This window comes from Mytilus edulis, chromosome 6 (assembly GCF_963676685.1).
Source record: "Mytilus edulis chromosome 6, xbMytEdul2.2, whole genome shotgun sequence".
NCBI lineage: Eukaryota > Metazoa > Mollusca > Bivalvia > Mytilida > Mytilidae > Mytilus > Mytilus edulis.
Genome location: NC_092349.1, coordinates 92,148,684 through 92,172,811, shown reverse-complemented (window position 1 = coordinate 92,172,811; position 24,128 = coordinate 92,148,684). Strand labels below are relative to the sequence as shown.

Here is a 24,128-nt window from a genome sequence, read left to right as displayed (position 1 = left end):
TTGTTAAACGAAAGTTGATTGGATGTCAATTAAAGGGCGGTCATTACAATAGTCTAGATGTCTAAGAAGAACGTTTATTCATTTAATCATGTCAAGCATGTACTAACTTGACAACCAGTTTTATACACAAGTAGTTAATAGTATGTTATAGGTGCAGGTCATCTGATGATTTAAACATTTTAATAATATTTTAAACTTTAAGTATCTGAACATGCTGCTCTATTAATAATATCATGATTCATAATATTGTTTTATTAATTTTATTGCTGCCTTCTTTTCTTTGGTATCGCTATCAGGTCTGATTATTACATACGCGTTAAGACCCCACACGTTCAACCCATAGGTCTGCCTGCATCCAATTTTAAATCAAATTTCAGTTGACAATGGTTGAATTATTAATCATGTTAATATTTTTTACATTTTGTCACACCTGTCACAGAAAGCTCAACATAGGGAGGAAGCAGGACAAATCGACCACTGGTAAAACGCCCACCTCAAATCGCTCCACTTTTTCACCAATTCGCCCCACTATTAAAAAAAATAAAAAATCACCCCAACCTGGTTAACCAACTCACCCCACTTTTTAAAAAAATCGCCTCACTTGTGAAAAGGGTTAAATCCAGTTATTTTTTCCCCTGTCAACTCGCCCCACTTATTGAAAAAAGGAAAAATCTACTTCTAGATACAATTTTCAGGTCTACCAACTACTAAGCCGCACTTAAATGAAAATTTATTATGATTTTTGTAATCTACACAGAATACAAAAAAAAAAACGAAATTTATTAAACTTTTTTAACATTCTTAAAATATAATTGCAAATACATTTTCGTATCATTATTGGAGAATAACTTAATACTTGTAAGCTTAGTTATTTGTATAACAATTGAAAAGAAACCTGTAAATAATTGTATCATAATCATACAATTGATGCGTGATTAACATTTATATATAACTTTATTGCAAAAACAGAGCAGGGACAAAGATATACAACGGGATTGCATCTTTTTTATAAGTGGGTTATCTATTTGTCATGAGTGGGGCCAGTTGACAGACCGTATTTCAGCAGGATTTTAACCCTTTTCATAAGGGGGGCATGTTATCATACCTATTTGCAATGGGAGTTTACCCTTTTCATAAGTGGGGCGAGTTGGTAAACAAGAGTTGGGCGTTTTTTTAGAAAGTGGGATGATTTGCTAGTGGGGCGATTTGTCATGGATTCCATAGGGATAGTGATCGAATCTATTACCTAACTTTTTAAAAGCTTTATATAATTACAGAAGGTGCAAGAACTGGATGCTTCAAACTTTGTATGTAGATACTTTAGCCTTTATGTTATAAAATTTCCTTCTGTCATACATGTCATTTTTCCATTGTCCTTGACCTCATTTTCATGGTTCAGTGAATGCTTGTTTTTATGTTAATTTCTTTCTTACTATGAGTAATATGATAACCATATTAAGTATTGTGTACCTTGCAAGGTCCATTTGTTATAAAATGCTCACTAGAACTTGTGTTACTTTGTTAACTATGTATCCATAATAAATAAAACTTTGATTTGATTTCATATGTCTGTCAAATATTTTTCATTCTTTATTTGTATCATGTGATGTTATTGTATATTATGTACATTTACAGATGAGGAGAATAAAAAAGTAGAGAAATTTAAATATGGATTTAAAGAATAAAGAAGAAGATAAAAATAGGTAGTATAAAAATATGGTAACAGATTCGAAATGACAGATGGAAAAGAAAAAATACAGATTTAAAAAAAAATCCAATTCAAACTTTTTCTTAAAAGATACCAAAAAAAATATAAATAGGTCCTCCACCATTTAATTTATGAATGAGATTAGATTTACAATAATTATCAACATGATCAATGAGATAGCAGAACAGTGATTTAATTAAACAATAAAGGACAAGATTTAAATATTGAAAACTATCTTGCTAAACATTTGGAATTGATCAGTCTGTTAGACAGTAAGGACAAAAAATATATGATTATAAATGGTAATATTCAAAGATTTGTTATTATGGAAATTTGGTTGCACCTGTAAAATCTTAATACAAAGGGAGCATCACATCCTAATTTAGGATACTATAATACTATAGATAAATGAATTCAGTAAACTTCGAAGATTATTTAGTAATGTGTTGTAAAACAGTCCCTGACTTTATGATTTACCAATTATGTATACGTTCATTGAAGTCTTAGATAATGTCACTACAAACATGGAAATAGCAACAGAAAAAATAAATAAACTTTTAATCTTTTAGATTTCCTAGCATTCTGTTGCTAAGTGACTGTTTTGGTAGAGAAGGAGTGGATGTTTCAGGATGGATAAGCATGCTCAAGATATTTCTCCATATAACTGGAGTATTTAACTGGGTGCAACAGTGGATTTTCACGGTATTTTATGGATCTGTTTATTATTGTTTATTAAAATTATATTTAAACAGCATTTCAAAATTTTAACATGTTCTATACTTATTTGTACATTTTACATTAATATTCAATCCAGGTCTTTAAGTGTTTGACATACATCATGACTCTTTACTTTTTTTTAAAATTCATGGTCAAGCTGCCATCCGTGATCAGAAGATTCTTCAATGTTGTTAACGTAAATATATATCTGAGTATGCGGTCTTTGTTTATGGTTCAATACAGTTTACTTATTTATTTCAGTAGTTACTGCTTTGACTTTCTTATGTAAAAGAATGTTACATTATCATCTGTATTAATATTAAATGGCCAGAACTTTAAAAAGAATAATTCTATGAAATGTTTTGACACTGAACATTATTTCATTACTCACAAGTTTTATGATTTGGATAGTAACTTAGTGAACATGTTGATTTTCTAATATGGTGTCAAACTCAAAAGTTGATACCTTTATAGATATGTCATGCCACTGTACACTTGATGGCAACCAGGAGACAATTAAAACAAATATGGATATCTTTTTAGCCAGGTAATAGTTACAGGCTTCTTTTAATTTCATGTTAACCATGTTTTTCAGAGAAGTAATGAAAACCCAGAGTTATTAGAAACAAAGAGAAGAATAAAAATCCTTGAAGAACAAGTCAAACAGTTAATACTGGATCAAAAAGTAAGAATATATAATAGGTTCTTAGCTTTGGTCATATAAACTGCTGTAATGTGTAACAAAATTTAGCATGATTATATTATTATGTTAACTAATTGATATACATAGTCAGAAGTTTTAATGTTAAACAGAATAACTCTTGGCAAAAGTCCTATGGTTCTTGCAAGAAAAAAATCTTGCAAATGTAATAAATAGTAAGTAAAGTTGTAATGTCCATGGCTGACATTTTAATTTACTTGTCAAATTTTAGTTCAAATACAGTTAATCCCAGGTAATTATATCTTTTGCACTTACTTTTATCAGGGCATGGTATTAAAAACACTGAGATAAAAGTTTGAGTTTAATAAAACTAAAAACTTGATATGAATGTAGAACATGATTGATAATAATTTTCTGTTTCAGAAACTGGCTACCAATTCTGTTAGAAATAATTGTACAGTATGTACCTGTCCAAGGCATGGAGATGTGGGTGTGGTCATTAGTGGAGGGTGTGTCCCACAAGCACCACCTCCACCACCACCCCCACCCCCACCACCTCTCCCACCAGTGATGTCATTATCAAAGAGAGTATTGGCTGAAAAGAACAACAATACAATGAGATCAACAGATAAGCCAGTAAGCTGTATAATAAAACACTGTATTATCAGAAAATTTTGACAACATTTTATTTGTTGCGAAAGTCACAATGGGTTTTGCAAAAATAATTACTAGCATTTTAAATTTTGATTATTTGTATGCAACATTTCCTTTCATCACAATAAACACGTTATTTTGTATTCAATATATTTAAAAAAAAAAAAAAAAAAAAAAAAACTCAGACCAGATTTGTTTAGGGTTGTAAAGAATTAATAAATTTTCTTCTTGTCTGATCGATCATATAAATACAGGTTGATATAAATACTTTGACTAGTTCAGAAAAATATAAAATTTCAAACATTTTGAACCTCACACTTTATTGGAAAAAAAAAATAATTGGATATATAGCAGTTTGACAAACACTAATTTCCTTAATAGTAGATAGAATCTGATAAAGTTCAGTTGATTTTTACAGAGTTATCTCCCTGTAGTGTTATGTACCACCTTAATCTCATCTTAACAACTATTTGTTTCAGAGGAAGAGTCCTTTGAAGTCATTAGTGTTAACACCAGCTGACCTCCAGCAGATCAAACTGACCACTCCTAAAGAAAGACATCCATCACAAAATGTAAGATATATTATTAACAATTGTTAAGTGGATCATCATTGATAACATAACACTTTCTATCAATACATGGCAATCACATTTATATCAAAGGTATAATAAGAACAGGGCTAACTTCTTTTCAATTCTCAATACACCATAAATGACAAGTGACAAAAAAATATCTTTTGGTAGAATTTGTTGAAAACAATTATGCATAAAAAATGAAAGTACACATCCTTTTAATGGTACTGACTGCCAAACAAAGCACATACAATAAGACAGATCAAGACATAAAAAAATTGTTATAATTTTTTGGTTGCTACATGTACAATATTGTTATCTTAGATCTGAAAGTGTTGACCTCATAATGATTTACTGGAACTTGAAAGAGTTATCTACCTTTGATATAAGATAAAAGGGGCAGATTAAGACATAACAATTGTTGATATAGAAACATGGAGATGTGGTATCATGTTTATCAATGTCTATCTGAACATAGTAACTAACTATAAGTATTACTTTTCAGGGAGAAATGGCGATGGTTGTATGGAGATGTGGTATGATGTTTGTTTATATCTGTCATTGTAACTAACTTACTATTTACTTTACAGGGTAAGAGAAATGCCAATGGTTGTATGCAGCCACTGATAACAGAAGAAGATCTGAGGAATAAATGTCTGAACAAAGTTATACTGACCACACCAAACAAAGAAAATGTCAAACACAGGTTTGTTTCTATCTAACTATGTTATATACTGACCACACCAAACAAAGAAAATGTCAAACACAGGTTCATATATTTCTTATTCATCAATTTGCAAGTAACATAGAAAAATGCAGTGACTTTTAAAAACAGATATTTCGCCAAGTTCAAACAAAGAAGAGCTCCGTTTATAAATTATTCAAGGCATTAGGCACATCCATGGAGAATATTTCACTCTGTTCACTCAATGGGTCATTGACTATAAAAATTAGTGAAAATACTTCAAGTAGTGTATACAAAAAAAGAAACAATCTATATCTCTTTCCCCCCTAAACAGTTAAGATAAAATTCGACAACATCAAAATGTTTCACAAATGTGACATGGTTAAACTAGTTCATAAAAATTAAAATGGACTAGGTTGGACTAGAAATTATTTTACAACTTTTTTTTTATTTTTAGATTAGCACAAGAAATATTAAGTTTTAGGTTAAAAAAAACTGAAATTAAGAGGTAAGACCATTGATATTAAGTTGTGCACCAACAGCAGAAAACACACTATGACATTAAGTTGTGCACCAACAGCAGAAAACACACTAAGACAAGGGATTCCTTGGTAATGAGAACAGAAATTACAGTATACAAAACATTAAAAATTGTTCAGGTTTATAATTTGCCGTTTCAATATAAATCAATCCTGTAAAATGATAATTTAAAAAAAAAAGAATCAACATAGTCGAGAATTAATTTGAGCTGTGACCATGAACAGTTAAGGTTTTCTACACTTTGTGTATTACTGTATCTAATTAAAAGAAATCATTATACAGTTTAACCTGCCTAATCCCACACCTGAGTATTCCAACATTCTGCTTAAGTCGGCACATTTTCATGGTCCCAAAATATGCCTTTCCTTGCAGAAAAAACCTGAGTATTCCGACTACTTTCTTAATCCGACAAATTTCTTTTGGTCCTTAAATGTCAGATAAAACAGGTTACACTTTATAAGTAAAGTTTATGTTTTCCAGGAGTCCAGGAGGTACACCACAGGTGAACAGAAAGAGGAAGATGAGAAGGGGGAGTGGCTTAGCACCGGTCATGGCAACAGCACTCAGAAAAAAATTCATTGTAAGAATTATTGTATTTAAAAATGTTACAGTCGATTCCACTTAATTGCATACCGCTTAATAGCATAATTCGGTTAATTGCATACTTTTCTCCTGCACAAAACCATTTCCCATTCATCTAATGTTAAATTGTCCAGTTATATGCATAGCCTTATAAGTGTCATTTAGGTTAATTGCATAGAAAATAATCGCCAGCTAGATATGCTTAGTTAAAAATAGACGAGATTTTTGACCGGAAACGGCAATTTGGTAAGTATATTTTCCCTGAATGCATTATAATTTTCGTTATTATTTCATATTTACTTCTGTGTTATTTAAATAAAGTTTAAAAACAGTTTCGTGTTTATGATAATAAAAAGGTCTGAATGTGTACACAGGTAAAGTTTCCCATAATCTATTTTAAGCCTCGAGGTCATAAAAATGTCAATCAGCTGATTGTTGTAAAAACACAACCATTCTATGATCTTCTATCTCAAAAGGTGTTAATTATTGATTGGATTTCAAACATTGTTCATAGATTACATTTTGGGTTAATTTTAAAAAACATTAACGCCTGCTAATTATCGTTCATTATCAACTGAGTTATCTCGTATTTTGGCTAGGGGTAATCTACATTTATGCTAAATATTACAGGGCATTTATATATGGTAAAAGAATTTTATACATCAATCTTTCATTTATAATATTTTGAAAAATAAAATTAACTTCTAATTATTTTATTTTCTCACTTTCAACACTTGTGTCCAGCAAATAACCCGTGCAGGGCCCCATTACCTGTTATACGAAACTAACGAGGTTAAAGTAACAGTGTTACTTCAATGTGCAATAGGTAAATACTGCATATCAAAGGCAGTTCATTACACATTTATTGTTTGAAATGATTTAAACTGAGTTGTATTGTTAAACAGTTTGTTTTAATCAAAACATAACAATGTAATTTGTACATCCAGGTCATAGAAACAAATCTATTTTTAGAACAATTTTATTTTCGTATCTCAGGTAAAGGAAAGTCGGTACATGAATAAACTAAAACAAAATGTGTTAAAATAAACTTTATTGAAAGAATACACAATGTAATAAAATGACAATAGACAAATAACTTTTATTAGAATAAATAAACATTCAATATATTGTAAGTAGATTATGGACGTTCATCTTTCTTCAGGAATTTCCTTTACTGATCTCCACTATCGATGTTATTTGACTCAGTAATTTGGCATTTCGGATATAAGCATACTCCGCTTTATTGCATAATTTCATCTGACAAATAGGCTATGCAAATATCCAGAATGTACTGTATATGAAATGTACAATGAATTATGATTGAATGACGTCTGCTATCAATTCCATTATTGAAGATCAGAGTAATTTAAAACATCAAAGTGTAATCATATGACCAAGAAAAATTAGTGTGGTTAAATTTTTTTTATGAGTTATGTCCCTTAGAAATGTAAGTTCTAAAGAAAATTGAACACTAGGGCTATCACTTGTATCATTCATTCCAGATATATGTATCAACAGTTATCTCAGACATGTTTGAAAATGAGTACTGATCAAAATATGTTTATTTTAGAAATGCCCTTTTGAAATATTATTTATATGGAAAATTGCATCCTAAGTGCTCATCAAAATCTCTCTACAAGATTTATAAAAAGATGTAAAGAATAAAAAAAACAAATTTTGTCATTGGACAGATAAATATGTGCAACACAAAGACCATTACAACTCTTTTTATTGATTAATAAATTTTGAAATGTAACAGTATAACGTCACAAATGAGCTAATGATTTAATGTTTTATCTGTTTCAGACAGTACACAGCAGTCCAAACACATCAGACAGTTCTGTCAACAGTCCTTTGTCAACAGATACTAGTCCTTTTAGTTGAATTATTCATCCTTTATATCTAGTCTTATATTGTTATATATTTTTGGTTACTACATGTACATTATTGTTATCTTATATCTGAATATGTTGACCTCAGAATGATTGACTAGAACTTTAAAGAGTTATCTACCTTTGATATAAGTTAATAGGGCCAAACATGGGAGATAATTGGTTACTAGGATAAATTATATGATAATGCATTTCACTTTGTTGAAAAGGGAAACCATATCTCATTTTAAGGAGAAGAGATGTTAATTCCCATAATTTCAAATGTTAGCTTATATAGATATAACTTATTAGGGAGGGGTCCAGCAACCATGAATATACAAGACCAGTTGAAGATTCAGCCGTACATATCTAAGACTGGTGATGAAGCTTGTGATGAAGCTTGTGATAATTTTGGGTTTATTGTATATCCTGACTTATGTTAATGTTCAGGTTACACTAGACCAGCCCAAAACTCCTAGAAAAGACTTTACCCCGTTCAACTAAACTTGCAGACGTGGAGATCTGCACTTGTTATTTAGATTTTTTATCGATATGATTTAAGGAGTTTCCCTTAGATTTCAACATTCCTGCTTTAATAGTGTTCCCTGCCTTTTTGTTTGTGATATGCAATGCCTGACTATTTATTATTAATTAACTTACTAAATAATTAAATGTTCAACTGCTCAAGTAATAATATTACCATGATTTTTTTCCATTTTAAAATACTTATTTTGAAATATGAAAATTATTTTTATCAGTTATAATACAATACTTTTGAGTCAACCAATATTTTTCAGGATATAAATGAATGGCTTTTGTATCTAGAATACACATTTTAAGTGAGGGAATTCACTGAAATGTGATTGTGCAAGTAGGCATGCTTTTCTACAGACAAATACTGTTATCCTGTGTTCCACTGTTTATTCTATGCAAAATTAAGGTTCTGATTGAAACATAAATCCACAATATTTTGTTGTTTTTCCTACCCAGATTAAAGCTTTTTATTTATACATTTATAGATATTTATATTATATATGATATTTCATGAACAATATTGATGCTATGATTTGTATATTGCTTTTTTATGTCTTTCAAATATAAAGTCTTTCAGAATTCGTTGATTATTTTCTATTATTGTGTATGGTAATTCTAATCAATTGGTATGGGCCCTGATTATATTAAATGGTAAATTATAGATTAGATAAAATCTTAATATATTGATGTTTTCTATTTAAAATTGAAATTATAGCCCAAAAAAAGAATAAAACAGAATAGTCTTAAAATTAATTATTGATATATATTGGTAAGTTGCAGGACAGATGTCACTAGTGGAGCTGGAAATTACTATTTTTGATCCTCTGATTTCGCACACAGTTGATGTATTCCTCATTCTTTTAAGTTAAGTTTACTATTTTGTGGATAGATTTGTATTTTCATAAATTTTACATGCACATCCATTAGCCAAAGCTAGTAACAGCTAGACTGTCTGTCTGTTCAAAAGAACTTGTGTAGAAAACCTTCTTCATATTTTTCTTGGTTCTACAAAAGAAAATAATTTTATATTTTGTCTACAGCTGAAAAAAATGAGTTGTAGCATGTACACAGCTCATTCATCACCTCTGCAACCACCTTCTGTTTGTAGATAGTTTAAAATTTTACAACACTCATTGTACAGGGAAAGTTTTTGTCAAAGTTTTTTTGGTTAAAAAAAAAAATCTCCCCTTCTTCAATTCAGAAGAATTCTTAAGAAAATTTACTGTAAGTAATTGTTCAACTAGATTTGTTATATGGACTGATTGCAAGGTGTACATGTCTGACTGGTACATTACATCTCATCATGATGACCTCTTTCAGGGTTCAATTGACACCATTAGGATTTTATTGTTTGGTCTATTTCTCAGATATTATTACCAATGGCTTATATATATTTGGTGAATCAAGTTATTCATGTTATTATATGGTGTACAGTACAAATCTACATCGCAGGTTTAACATTTTCGTAGATTGATTGTCAGTGTTAAGTTTTCATGGTTTTCTCAGTTACTCAGATTCTATAAGCAATAGGTAAATTATATCTGGTATATGGAATGATTCTTAGGCATACGTGTCTGACTTCTTCCAGTAAGTGGTCACCTTCAGCTGGTTGACTCTATATGTATTTAGTTTAATGATGAAACTTTGAAAGATTCAAGACTTTGGGCAAATATGATACAGTTAGGCAAGGTGTTCCACTCTATGATGTCTGACAGGGTTCATATAACCTTGACCTCATTTTAATTGGTCATTGGTGAATGTTAAGTTTTTGTCGAGCCTGCAACTTTTGTTGCAGAAAGCTCGACATAGGGATAGTGATCCGGCGGCGGCTACGGCGGCTACGGCGGCGGCGTTAGCTCACTTCTTAAAAGCTTTATATTTTAGAAGGTGGAAGACCTGGATGCTTCATACTTTGTATATAGATGCTTCATGTTACGAAGTTTCCGTCAGTCACATGTCCAATGTCCTTGACCTCATTTTCATGGTTCAGTGACTACTTGAAAAAAAAGTTCAAATTTTTTGTAATGTTGAATTCTCTCTTATTATAAGTAATAGGATAACTATATTTGATGTGTGCGTACCTTGCAAGGTCCTCATGCCCGTCGGACAGTTTTCACTTGACCTCGACCTCATTTCATGGATCAGTGAACAAGGTTAAGTTTTGGTGGTCAAGTCCATATCTCAGATACTATAAGCAATAGGGCTAGTATATTCGGTGTATGGAAGGACTGTAAGGTGTACATGTCCAACTGGCAGGTGTCATCTGACCTTGACCTCATTTTCATGGTTCAGTGGTTATAGATAAATTTTTGTGTTTTGGTCTGTTTTTCTCATACCATATGCAATAGGTCTACTATATTTGTTGTATGGAATGATTGTTAAGTGTACATGTCTAGCGGGCAGATGTCATGTGACCTTGACCTCATTTTCATGGTTCAGTGGTCAAAGTTAAGTTTTTGAGTTTTGGTCTTTTTATCTAATGCTATATGCCATAGGTCAACTATATTTGGTGTATGGAAATATTTTATGATCTTTATGTCAGTCGAGCAGGTTTTATTTAACCGTGACCTCATTTTCACGGTTCATTGCACAGTGTTAAGTTTTTGTGTTTTGGTCTATTTTTCTTAAACTATAAGTAATGTGTTAACTATATATGTTGTATAGAAGCATTGTTAGCTGTACCTGTCTGCCAGGTATGGTTCATCTGACCTGGACCTCTTTTTCAAGGTTCATTGGTCTTTGTTTAGTTATCTTGGTTAATGTAAAGTTTATGTGACAGTTGTAATAAAGCTTAGATTTATACTTAAGACTATCAACATAATATCAATGATTAGTATAGAAGGCGAGACATTTCAGCGTGTGCACTCTTGTTGTGGTTATGTCAGTTAATCAGATACTATGAGCAATGTAACTTAAATATATACTTGGTGAAGGGTATGATTGTAAGTTTACATATCCATCTGGTAGGGTTCATACAATGTATAACCTTGGCCTCATTTTCATGGTTCATTGGTCAATGTATAGAGTTTGTAGTTTGGTCTGTTTCTGATGTACTATAAGCAATAGGGCTGCCACTATTTTTGGTGTATGGAATGATTGTAAGGAGTAGATGTCTGTCTGGCTTGGTTCATCTGGCCTTGACCTTAATTTTTATTGGATCATTGATAATGTTGAGTGTATGCAATATTTGTATTAAAACATTTGTATTACATCATGCTTTTCAAATAAATTCCAAATCTTGATAATCAGTACTGGTGAACAGATACAGCAAGCAAGGCCTTTCAACATGTGCACTCTGGTTATGGTTTTACCTTATATCTTGAAATTTAAAACAGACATAAATAGAAACTATTTAGCTAAATGATCAGTAATTCTTGGTCCACAAAGATGCCATTACTTCTGAAACCATCAATCAACTCACAGGCACTAGACTTAATATTTGACAAATTTCAGAATGTTTACCTATTTAAAATTTATCTTGAAACTTATAATAAATAGACTTAAACAGATAAAGGCAAAAAAGTGAACAAAAAAGTTTTATAAAAGAAAGAATGTAACAATATAGAAAAAAAATATCCACACCTTTTTAATATTTTGACAAATTGTTACTTTAGTCTGTACTGTTTCGCCTATATCAGTCGACCCACTTTTCAGTGTGAATATCATTTAAATTGTACTAATATTGTTTGTTTATACACTTTTACATCTTTGTCTTTAATTTGGAAAAGTATTATGAAACAAATGAAATCTATCAAACTAAGTCCCCAACTGGTGAATATTTTTTAGTCCTGTCAATTTATTATTTTCATATATCAAAATCATTATATATGCAAGAATATACCGTTTTCATGATTAAAAAAAATCCTTTAAAAAAATTAAAAGGGACGTTGTATATATTTTTTGGTATTTAGTTAGATCGGGCACCTGTTGCTCTTCAAAAATAGAGAAGCAAAAGGTGTATTTAATCATAACATTACAGACGGACTCACAAATGGGAACGTTTCATAATCAAAATAAGTCTAGAAACTCTAAATCATTTGCAGTATTGTTGTATTTAATTTCACTGACACCTATTCTCTCTGCAGCAGAGGAATTTGCGGTGATAAACATTCATAAACATGAGTTTTCTAGTGGACAGCCACAGCTGTCAGGTCAAGGTGTCGACGACGTCAGCTTTGGAAGGGAAGATCAGGAAAATATTCTGCTACAGCACATTAAAGGAAGATTTGCAAGCATTGGTAAAACTGCTAAAGCAAATGGAAGATTACATATGGTACGGAATGTCATTCAAAATTTATTTAGGAAAAAACATACTAAGGCTTAACCTCTGACCTTTCCTTACTTTTATAATCCTCTCCTATGGTCGAATGCTTCTTTGTGCTTTTTTGATGGAACAGATGGGTTTTCAATCACATGTTTATGACCTATTCTTCCTGTCCTCTTAGTTCAAAGACTTCATGACAACCAGCTTTATATCATTGCAAATTTTCTCCCTTTCACAATAGATAAATAAGCTTTATTTAGAGTTAATATAGTATACAAACAAAGATATGACTTAAACTCTAATTAGCTTTAACTGATATACAAGACATTCATAACAATACAACATTTAATACACATGCAATAAATTACCCAGCAAGAAATCATGGAAATAAAACCCCAAAAGCATGGTGGTAATAAGCAGACTATAAGCTATTAAAGCTAAATTAAAAGAATGCATAATGGACAATTATTGGTAAACTAAGCACATGATTAAAAAGCTAATAAAATGCATAGCATAAAATATTAAAAAATGGGATGCATGATCAAAATCGTAAAAATTTAGCATAATATATTAATAAATTATCTGCACAAACTGTGCTCTTACATTCATTTCTATTCCAAGACTTTTAAATATTTTTTTTAACTGACTAAAATTAGCAATTTTTCTAAAATCATCAAGTAGATCATTCCATAAAACACCCATAATTTCTTATTTGATGATCATTCTTCAACTGAAGCTAGTGGTAAAACATAAGATGAAAAAAATGTAAGATTTAGTTTTAAGACAACATCTTTTAAAGGAGGTCTCATTGGGGGGGTTCTGATCTCGGATCCCGCTTACTGTTTTGTCAGATTACTGTATCCCGCTTACACTATGTACCTAAGCAATTCTCATTTTTTTGTAATTTCCTGTGTTCTGCTAGACTTCATTTCCCGTTTTCCCGGCACAATAATTTGACTTTCACTTGTCACGCTTACAAAAAATTGGCAATCAAGCGTCAGGTTTAGACCCCAATGAGACCCACTTTAAACTTAACTTTAAGGGGGTACTATTTGTTATTGCATATTATTATATGACTATTTTTTTTCAGGCTGATTCTGACTGTGGAAAAAAGGATGGCGAGAGTTATGCCAGGCTACCACAAGACTGGATAGCTGTGTTCCATTATCCAGAGAGAGGCACACTAGATGATAGTTGTCCATCAGTTATAGACCGGGTAAATTGCTTTTATATGTTTCATGGAGAAATTAGAGGGTTAAATTGGTTCATTTGGATTTTACAGCAAATAACATGAAATGTGTATTTCACTGGCATGATGAGGCAAATAAGTAGTGATGTTCAAGTACAATTCATCTGTAAAACCATTTTAAGTGTTCTGAATGATCATGTGTAAGCAGGTCTGCTTCAAGGGCAAGAGGTATCTCGTTTGATTCTGAACTTCTTCTTCTTCCATATACTGCCCACATTTAACTTTCTGAATATAGTGACACATTGGTTTTGCATTGACTTGTTTAAGTCAATTCTGTATAAAATACTTCCACACCGATTAAGGAGTAAGAGAAGAGACATCTCATGTTGTTGCAATTTAAGGTGTTAGTTTTTAAAAACATTTTTATAAATAAAGGATTTTGTGATGTGTATACATACCAATGGGGTACCAAAACCACCAAGAGATCCCTGATTTAAAAATTAACCAAATGACATCATGGTTGATACAGCTTTCAACAAAAGACAAGTGTCTAAAAAGTATATCAAGCTCTATACTTATTGCTTTTATTTTAAACATTGTAAACTGGATGATCAGAAATCTTCTTAATTATGATAAAAAGTTAATGTCTTTTGGGATTAATTAATGTGGTTTAACTATGATAAATCATTTGATATTATAGATGCAGAAAGCCCTGATGTTTGGAGCCTCAGCTATTATCATTCTTACTCTTAACCAGGATATACTTAAAGAGGTAAGTATGATACAAATATGGAAGGACATACATTCGTCCCAAAATTAGTTTCTCTTAATTTTGCCTCAACCAAATGTTATGAAACTTATACACAATACTTATTACCAGATCAGATCAAGTTCGAACTTGGTTTGTGCCACTTTTACTAACTTTTCTGTTCTTGAGTTGAGCCCCTTTAAAAATAGGAAAATTACTGAAATTTTTTTGCTTCCGTTCTTTATCTTTAGTTTGCCTAAACCAAATATTATGAAACTTTAACCCAATGTGTATCTCCAATTAACACAGATCAAGTTCAAATTTGGGTGGTGGTAGTTTTACAGTACACTAGTTATGTCCCTTTATAATGTTGTATGCAAACAGGGACATCATCGGTGTCCCAATGACACATTGTCAATGTATTACAATTTATATTTTAGCTTGAAGTAAAGCAGATATTTTCTTTTCCTGTGATAATTGTGGAAGCTTTGGAGAATATTACAGATATGATTGTGGTCCTTAAAAGGTAGGAAAGTATACTATAGGACAACTCATTTATACACAAGCAATACTCAATTCTACACCTTTGAAGTTCAGAAATGGTTAGTTTATGATATTTGAAATAAATGTATATATGATACATTTACATACCAATTTATGATATTCATAGATGTGCAAAGTACTGATTTATTTAATTATGTACATCTATCTAAATCTTTCTCAATAGATGGAACATCTACAATGGATATCCCAGGGGTCTATCCTGGGTCCTCTTTTATTTTTGATATTTATCAAGGATATCATATCTGATATACAGTCTTCTATTAAGTTGTTTGCTGATGATATAAGTTTATATTTGATAGTAGATGACCCCCGAGAATCAGCAAACAACTTGAATAGTGATCTCGCAAATATCCATAGATGGTCTTCAGATTGGCTAGTGACCTTTAACCCTCAGAAAACCGAGACCATGACAATTTCAGGGAAACTTCACAAACCTGATCATCCAAAATTTACCATGGACAATGTAACTGTAACTAAGGTATCAACCCATAAACACCTTGGATTACATATTTCAAACGATGGCACTTGGCATAAACATGTTGATGTAATAACCAAAAAGGCATACAAACGACTGAATGTTCTACGAAAATTTAAATTCGTCCTTGACTGGGGGTACTAGGTTGGTGTCCCTAGAGAGATTATATCTCAAAACGGGTTGGGAAAAGCTTAAAGATCAAAGGGAGGCCTACAGATTAATTTATTTTTTACAAGATGAAAAATAATATTACTCTGGAATATTTATCAACCTTAGTTCCAGAATCCCATGCAACCATATACATAATCATAATATGAGAAACTTGTCCCTAATCCCCCCTGTTCGAACAAGAACAGCCCTGTAATTGAACTATTATTTACTGGCAACTGTACGTTCATGGAATCTCCTCCCTGAGAATACTAAGACCAGTACTTAGGTGGGGGCATTCAGGAAATTGTGTCTCTGGTGACTAAACCTCCAAATTATTTTTACATTGGTAAGCGATTAGGTCAAATTTATCACTCAAGACTTCATATGCAACGCAGTTCTCTAAATCATCATCTTTTTGTTAAAAATATAGTGCCTCGCCACTTTGTTTATGTGGTGCTATAGAAACAACAGCGCACTACTTGTTGCACTTGTTTCACATTATGCGTGAACAGCATTTTTATAATATCAATATTATACATTCATTGTCGGAAGAAATCTTGCTACACGGTTCAACAGATTTCAGCTACGAACAAAACATTGAAATATTCTTGGCAGTTCAAATATTTATACTCAGTAGCAAAAGATTTGTCATATGATAGCACACATCTTGTTCAACAAGTTATACTTATATTTTAAATAATTGTGTCCGTTCAAAATCATACACTTTATTATTGAATTTCCGATGTATATTTTTTTTTCTTCTTTCTTGTGTGTCAAAACCTTATTATATGTTTTTTTTTCTTCTTTCCATCTAGTGTAACATTGTTATTTTTTTTAACATTCTACTCCTTGAGTATTACAATATGAAATGTTCTTATCAGGAAACAGATTAATATAAGATAACAGCTTGTTTCTGGATCCTATTCATTATTTCACTTGTATTATTATGTAAATGCCTATTTGTGTACATTACTTTACCTGAATTTAATTAATAAAATATGTTTACACTAATGAATATCCTTCTCAAACATTTCACATCTGAAGCATTTCTCTTACTATTTTGATTTGCATCCACATTATTTTCTTCTTTTTTTTTTAATTTCTATCCATAACCATTCTTAATATAGTTATGGAACATGTATTGTGTAGTTACTTTCCCCATAACATCATTTATTTTCTGAAAGAAAAGTAATTTGTTTTCTTCTTTGTTTCAGTAAAATAAAGTCTAAGGCTAGCATTAGGATCAACATGACAAGACATAATATTGTGGTAAGTATAAAGAAAAAGAGATAATAAAGTGAGTGTCCTTTCTTGGTCTCATCTAAGAAGGGCATAAATAGTGTAAATAGTGTATGTCCAGGGGTAAAAACATAATGGCTAATTTATGATTAACAAACGAACAAAAAATTGCTTACTCAAAGCCTTTTTTTCAACAAATATGCCTGAAACATGGGGAAATATGAGTTTCAAACATGAGTCCAATTTAATATTAATTTATATGTCACTTTTGAATTTTAATAATTGTAAATGTGTTGACTATTTTAGGTCTCCAGATTTTAAGCTAGGGCAGAATCATATGTGAATTTAACAAATTGATGTATATAATCGAAAAACATGGTTGTGAAAATGACTTGTAGAATGTATAAAACAATATTATTCATGTTTTTGCTACTATATGCCAAAAGTACATCCAAATGGCAGGAATTGCAGTTTACAAATAAAGCTATCAAATTTATTTGCAGGTATTAATTTCTGCAAAACTGTTACATAGCAAACTTTGCAATAAATAGAAAATAGCAAAACATTCTGAATAAACTCATCATAGATACCAGGACTAAATTTTGTATATACACCAGACGTGAGTTTTGTCTACAAAAGACTCATCAGTGACGCTTGAATCCAAAAAAGTGTAAAAGGCCAAATAAAGTACGAAGTTGTAGAGCATTGAGGACCAAAATTCCTAAAAGTTTTTCCAAATCCAGCTAAGGTTATCCTAGCCTGAGGTAGAAAAGCCTTAGTATTTCAAAAATTCGAAATTTTGTAAACAGTTAATTAATAAATGTAACCATATCAATGATAATTTATGTCAGTACAAAAAGTGCTGACTACTGGGCTGGTGATACCCTTGGGGAAATAAATCTCCACCAGCAGTGGCATTGACCCAGTGGTTACTGTATTTCAGAATTAGACTTATAATTATGTCTATTCTGTGACAGGACAAATGGTATTAAATTATTTATTCATGAGTTAAATAACTTTAAAAACAAATGATTTTCAGAATTAGCCTACTATTAAGACTAAATTTATCTTTGATTTCAGATCTACCCTACCTTGACTCTATGGTCTGCATGTGGCAGGACTTATGGGAAGGGTTATCATGAATGGGATGGAGTTGTCTGCCTTGGTCATCAGGAAAATGAAGAAAAGGTAGGTTTTACAAGGTATTTGTGCTGGACTAAACAAACTATAAGATATGCTTGGATGAGATAGCTGCCAAACAGTCCCGAAAGTCAAAACATCTAGAGGTCAACATACAGCTCTAACCATGTGCTCTGCTCGCACAGTCTAACATTTAACTGACAAAGTAAAAATTGTCTTTTGGGTATTTGAAGTGGGTGTTGCTGACTTGAGAAAGGCACAGGAACATGTTGTAGAGTAAAACTAGTTGTTTGGGGGATCTCACATTCTCAAATATCACTTTTTATTGTTGAGTTGAATTACAATAGGTACACACAAAAACCTACATAAACATCAATACTATTAGTTTAAAAGATGAGAAAACACAAGTACAATGGAAAGATGAGAAAACACAAGTACAATGGAAAGATGAGAAAACACAAGTACAATGGAAAAAAAAATAAACAATACAATGTCTAAAAGTGTGCAATTTTTTTTATCATTGTATATGGTTTACTTGCTTACCTTGATTATTCTGTGACAGTTGATATAAAGTTTAATTATAAATAGAAACACTAATTATAGCACTTTTTTTCAGGCTGATCCTGCCAACTTCTGGAACTTTTTCTACTCCATTTTATTGACTTTGATGATCTTAGTGGCCATTAAAACAAGACTAATAGATGTGGGTGATGGAGACAGTGATATAGAGGTAGAATTTAATACTTACAGTCAAACCCTCTGAATACTTACAGTCAAACCTGTGTATTAGGGTCACCCTTGTTACCAGAGAAATCTGACCTCAATAAAGTATTGGCCTTTAAAGTTAGGTTCATAATGTCTTTAAATAGGTATCATTACAGCTGGACAAGGTTATTATGTACATGTACTAACAGGTTTTTGTTTGATATAAGTTACCTTTATAGCAGGTTTGACTGTATTATCAATTTACATTGTGTATGTAGACAGCAACCTAGCAACACTTAAAAACCACAAGATATTTAGAATGTCTGAGATGATTTTTTGTTTATTTTTGCTTATGCAATGATTAGTTACCATGTTTTGTTGATGAAGATCGCCTGCCTGCTGGCAGATATAGCCATTTAAAAAAGGAGAGTTCCTAACCCAGGACAAAGGAGGGGGGGTGTTCCAACTACATGTCCCCATTCAAATGCATTTTTCGTCCCCAAAAAAGGGGGGGTTCCAACCCCTAGAACCCCCCACCCCCTGGATCCCCGCCTACTCTTTGTTAAAAAAAACTTACCAAAAGCATACCTATAAAAATAAATTAAAGTGTTTTTCTACAGAATATTTTGCATCAGACTAATACATACACAATAATTTCATTCCATATTTTAAATGACTTGTTTGTTTAAAACAAATGCTATTAAACTATTCTTTTTTTCAGAGATCACTAAGAAGGTTAGCTCAAGAATCTCTGATGTTGATGAAAACCAAGAAATATAAGTATGACATGTCAGGGGATATATGTGCAATATGTCTGGACCAGTTCAGTCCTAAACAGGTAATTAAATAGTTAGGGGGGTGTAGTATAGTATGACATGTCAGGGGATATATGTGCAATATGTTTGGACCAGTTCAGTCCTAAACAGGTAATTAAATAGTAAGGGGGTGTAGTATAGTATGACATGTCAGGGGATATATGTGCAATATGTTTGGACCAGTTCAGCCCTAAACAGGTAATTAAATAGTAAGGGGCAGTCCATAACTGATTAAATATTTTAACAAAAGGAGGAATCAAATTTCTTTTCAAGTTTAATAACAAACATTGAAATTCTTTGGTAACATTTTAATGATTCAAGGTATATACTTGGGTTATGGGACTTTATCAAGTTATCAAATGATGAGTATGTCAACAACAATATTTTCATGAAGAAACTTGTTTTATTCAAAATTTCATAAGTTGCAGAACTTAGTGTCTGGCAAATAAACTAATATGTTCTACTTACACTTGTAAACAAAGGAAGATAACTCCAGTTCACAATGTTGCCTAAATGATTCAATGCTCAATATAATGCAGTTTACAATTATGGAAACTTAAAGGAATTTTTACCCCCTGCACACATGTTCTTTGATATGAGGATTTTGAAATAGAGGACAATTAGTATGGGCATCTTCTTTAAATTTATCTAAAACTTGCTCTACATGAAATATGTACCCAGATAAAAAGTTTGACAGAAAAAAGGTTATATTTCATTTCATATTATTTATGTTGCAATATTTGTAATTGACAGAAATTACGGGTGCTTCCATGTTCTCACGAGTTCCACACCAAATGTGTTGACCCTTGGTTGGTAAAAAACAGGACTTGTCCACTGTGTAAACTCAATATTGTTGGTAAGTTATTTTATATGCAGACCATAACTCAGATTGATTGATAATAGAATATTTTCTAATTCAGTACCATACCAGAGAGTAGAGTGAGGATATTTGAAACAGAAATCATGGGCAATATACAAACAACCAAAATTATAAAGAGAATGGAACTTCACGGATCAAAAAGTAACCATGGCCAATAAAAAAACAACAATAAAAAATTAAGGGAAATAAGGAACACTTGTTTATGAGACAGAAAACAATACATAAAAACTAAACAAAAGGCATCTAAAGAGTCAACCTTCTATAAGTAACAAATGAACCACAAAAACATTAATGATTCAAAATTTTATTTTTCAGTTATTTGGTATTTTGTAAAAAAGGGGTAGGGGTTTTTTTACATGTCGCGCCGTATCTCAAAAACAATTTATGATTATTAGTTAAAACTTTACACACTTCCTTGTTATATTAATGTAAAGATCTGTATACTTTTTGGTTTTGATTCAAAATTTTATTTTAGTGATATTTAGTTTTTTTGAAGAAAAAAAAGAGGCGGGGGGGGGGGGGGGGGGGGGGGTTCATATGTCCCTCTGTATCTCAAAAACAATATATGGTTATTACTTAAAACTTTCTCAGAAACTATTTATGATTATTGCATTTAAACTTTCACACAAGACGACAGGCGTATTACGCGCTCATGGCACAGCTGTTTAAATAGTCTATATTAATTATCACCTTTTATTTACAGAGACCCTACATGGTGGTTTCCTTGGTAACTAATCACTGATGCCTGTACAATAATTGGTCGTGTTGATGCTATACATTATTATACAGGGTGTTTAGTGTTTGTACTTACTGCCTTTGTGAACAGTATTTATTATTTATCATGAACAATTGTGATCTTACAGGGCATTTATATTTTTATGGCCTATTATTTACCAAGAATTTCAAGTTTGTTATACGTTAACCTTGTTTGTGCAAACAAAATACAACTTCCCAATAAGTACGGAATAGTCCTTAGGAAAATAGACTGACCCATAGTACCTCAGCATGGCAGAAAAATAGCCACCCCCATGGCCAGACTAATGAAAAAAAGACATACAACAATATATGTTGTTAATATAAATGCAAGAATTTTCACACATGTTACCAAAAGCATGTGATAGGAAATGAAGGTGGATTTTAAAATATCTGACATAATTATTGAAATTTTGTCTTTCATGAAAGATTACCATATAATCTCAGTTTTCCAAGTATAAAATGTTAGTTTTTTTACAAGTTTTATTTACAGTTATACACATTATTAATTGTTTAGTTTTGAGTTTTAGTTATTTATAAACTAAATTGACTGTCATTGTAGAAATGTACAATAAGTTGACTTTGTCATTGTAGAAATGTACAATAAGTTGACTTTGTCATTGTAGAAATGTACAATAAGTTGACTTTGTCATTGTAGAAATGTACAATAAGTTGACTTTGCCATTGTAGAAATGTACAATAAGTTAGCTTTTCCCATCACTTTGCGTCCGGCGTCCGTCGTCGTCCGTCGTTCGTCGTCGTTGTTAACTTTTACATAAATCTTCCCCTCTGAAACTACTGGGCCAAATTTAACCAAACTTGGCCACAATCATCATTGGGGTATCTAGTTTAAAAAATATGTCCGGTGACCCGGCCAACTAACCAAGATGGCCGCCATGGCTAAAAATAGAACATAGGGGTAAAATGCAGTTTTTGGCTTATAACTCAAAAACCAAAGCATTTAGAGCAAATCTGACAGGGGTATTATTGTTCATCAGGTCAAGATCTATCTGCCCTAAAATTTTCAGATGAATCGGACATTCTGTTGTTGGGTTGCTGCCCCTGAAATGGTAATTTTAAGGAAATTTTGCTGTTTTTTTGTTATTATCTTTAATATTATTATAGATAGAGATAAACTGTAAACAGCAATAATGTACAGCAAAGTAAGAACTAAAAATAAGTCAGTATGACCAAAATAGTCAATTGACCCCCTAAGGAGTTATTGCCCTTCATAGTCAATTTTTAACAATTTTCTTAAAATTTGAAGATTTTCAATAACATTTTCCAAAGAAAGTACTGTTATAGATAGAGATAATTGTAAGCAGCAAGAATGTTTAGTAAAGTAAGATGTACAAACACATCACCATCACCAAAACACAATTTTGTCATGAATCCATCTGTGTCCATTGTTTAATATTCACATAGACCAAGGTGAGCGACACAGGCTCTTTAGAGCCTCTAGTTTAGAATCTGAAGGATTATGGGTAATTTGGATTGGTTATTCACTAGCTTATTAAAAATGAAAAAGTTACACTATAGGCCAAATAGTCCAACCTCCGTAATTGTTGTTGAATTTTATTTCTTTAGTTATTTTTTTTATTGAATATGATAGATGAAGGAATACAAATAAATTTACACATCTATATAAAATAATGTAGAAATGTCCAACTTTTGTGTCCCAAGTTATGATTATTTTTTTAAATAATTTGAAATAAAATTATTTTACATACTGATTTTGATATTAAATAAAAAAGTAACAAAAGCATTTGGCAGAAATAATGTTTTGAATTTTAAGGAATGTTTGTATTTTAGTGCTATATGTGTGCTATATTATTCTGAGATTTAAAGAAATTGCCACTTTATTTTTTCATGTCTAATAATTATAGATTTTTCTGTGTTTGATAACTTATTTTTATAACAATAGTATTTCAACACAAACTTAGTTTCTTCATCACTTTAGGTATAAATCATCAGTTATATTGTCTAGTTTTGATTTATTTGATTAAAATTTAGTACAGTCAAAAGAATTACCTGGTACACAATTTTTTACGTTTATTCAACACTGCCTATACACTATACTTGAAACCTTTTAAAACACATTTTTCTTTAATTTATTTAAACAAATTTTAAACATTGCATAATATGCAAAAGAAAGTGCTGAGAAATGCTAAAAACATTAAACATGTTAAAGATATTCTTTAATATTAATGCAATAATTTTGTTTTGAACCATAATAGATACTAGCTGTGATGTGTGTAATCATATATACATGTTTATGTGCTATAGTTATGTCTATGTTTCATGCATGTAAATGTTTATCATTGTTATTTGTTATCATTAATACATAAATTAAAAAGTATTTAACATTGTCTTATTTGATTTGTTTAAAAATAACAACAGATTTTGGTCCCATTTATCTACTCACTTAGCCCTGTGAATTTTTGTATTCAATTGTCTCCCTTAGGTCTTCACAATTTGGTTGACTTTTTACCACTAATCTAGAACAGCTGAGTAATAGTAAAACATAAGAACAAACTATACAAATCAGTTGACTTCTTACCACTAATCTAGAACAGTTGAGTAATAGTAAAACATAAGAACAAACTATACAAATCAGTTGACATCTTACCACTAATCTAGAACAGTTGAATAATAGTAAAACATAAGAACAAACTATACAAA

The 24,128-nt window shown here is 31.2% G+C and overlaps 2 protein-coding genes across 3 annotated transcripts; both read left to right on the top strand.

Moving 5' to 3' along the window:
- The first annotated feature begins 5 nt into the window (after positions 1–5).
- LOC139528906 (proline-rich protein 11-like) lies at positions 6–9,103 on the top strand. Of its 2 annotated transcripts, none has more exons than XM_071325142.1 (10): positions 6–140; positions 1,636–1,703; positions 2,278–2,410; positions 3,021–3,110; positions 3,510–3,722; positions 4,220–4,312; positions 4,903–5,018; positions 5,455–5,505; positions 6,018–6,117; positions 7,926–9,103. In XM_071325142.1, the coding sequence occupies exons 2-10, from the start codon at positions 1,669–1,671 to the stop codon at positions 8,001–8,003; spliced, it is 909 nt and encodes a 302-aa protein (XP_071181243.1). In that variant the 5' UTR covers positions 6–140; positions 1,636–1,668; the 3' UTR covers positions 8,004–9,103. The 2 variants fall into 2 exon arrangements, with proteins under 2 accessions (XP_071181243.1, XP_071181244.1); XM_071325143.1 differs by having other exon boundaries at positions 17–130.
- Positions 9,104–12,466: 3,363 nt separating this feature from the next.
- Positions 12,467–23,812, top strand: LOC139528905 (RING finger protein 215-like). The gene is made up of 10 exons (XM_071325141.1): positions 12,467–12,797; positions 13,879–14,004; positions 14,678–14,749; positions 15,166–15,251; positions 17,129–17,183; positions 18,234–18,341; positions 18,910–19,023; positions 19,720–19,836; positions 20,567–20,669; positions 21,397–23,812. Exons 1-10 carry the CDS (start codon positions 12,516–12,518, stop codon positions 21,426–21,428), a joined length of 1,095 nt encoding a protein of 364 aa, XP_071181242.1. The 5' UTR covers positions 12,467–12,515; the 3' UTR covers positions 21,429–23,812.
- Positions 23,813–24,128: the final 316 nt, after the last annotated feature.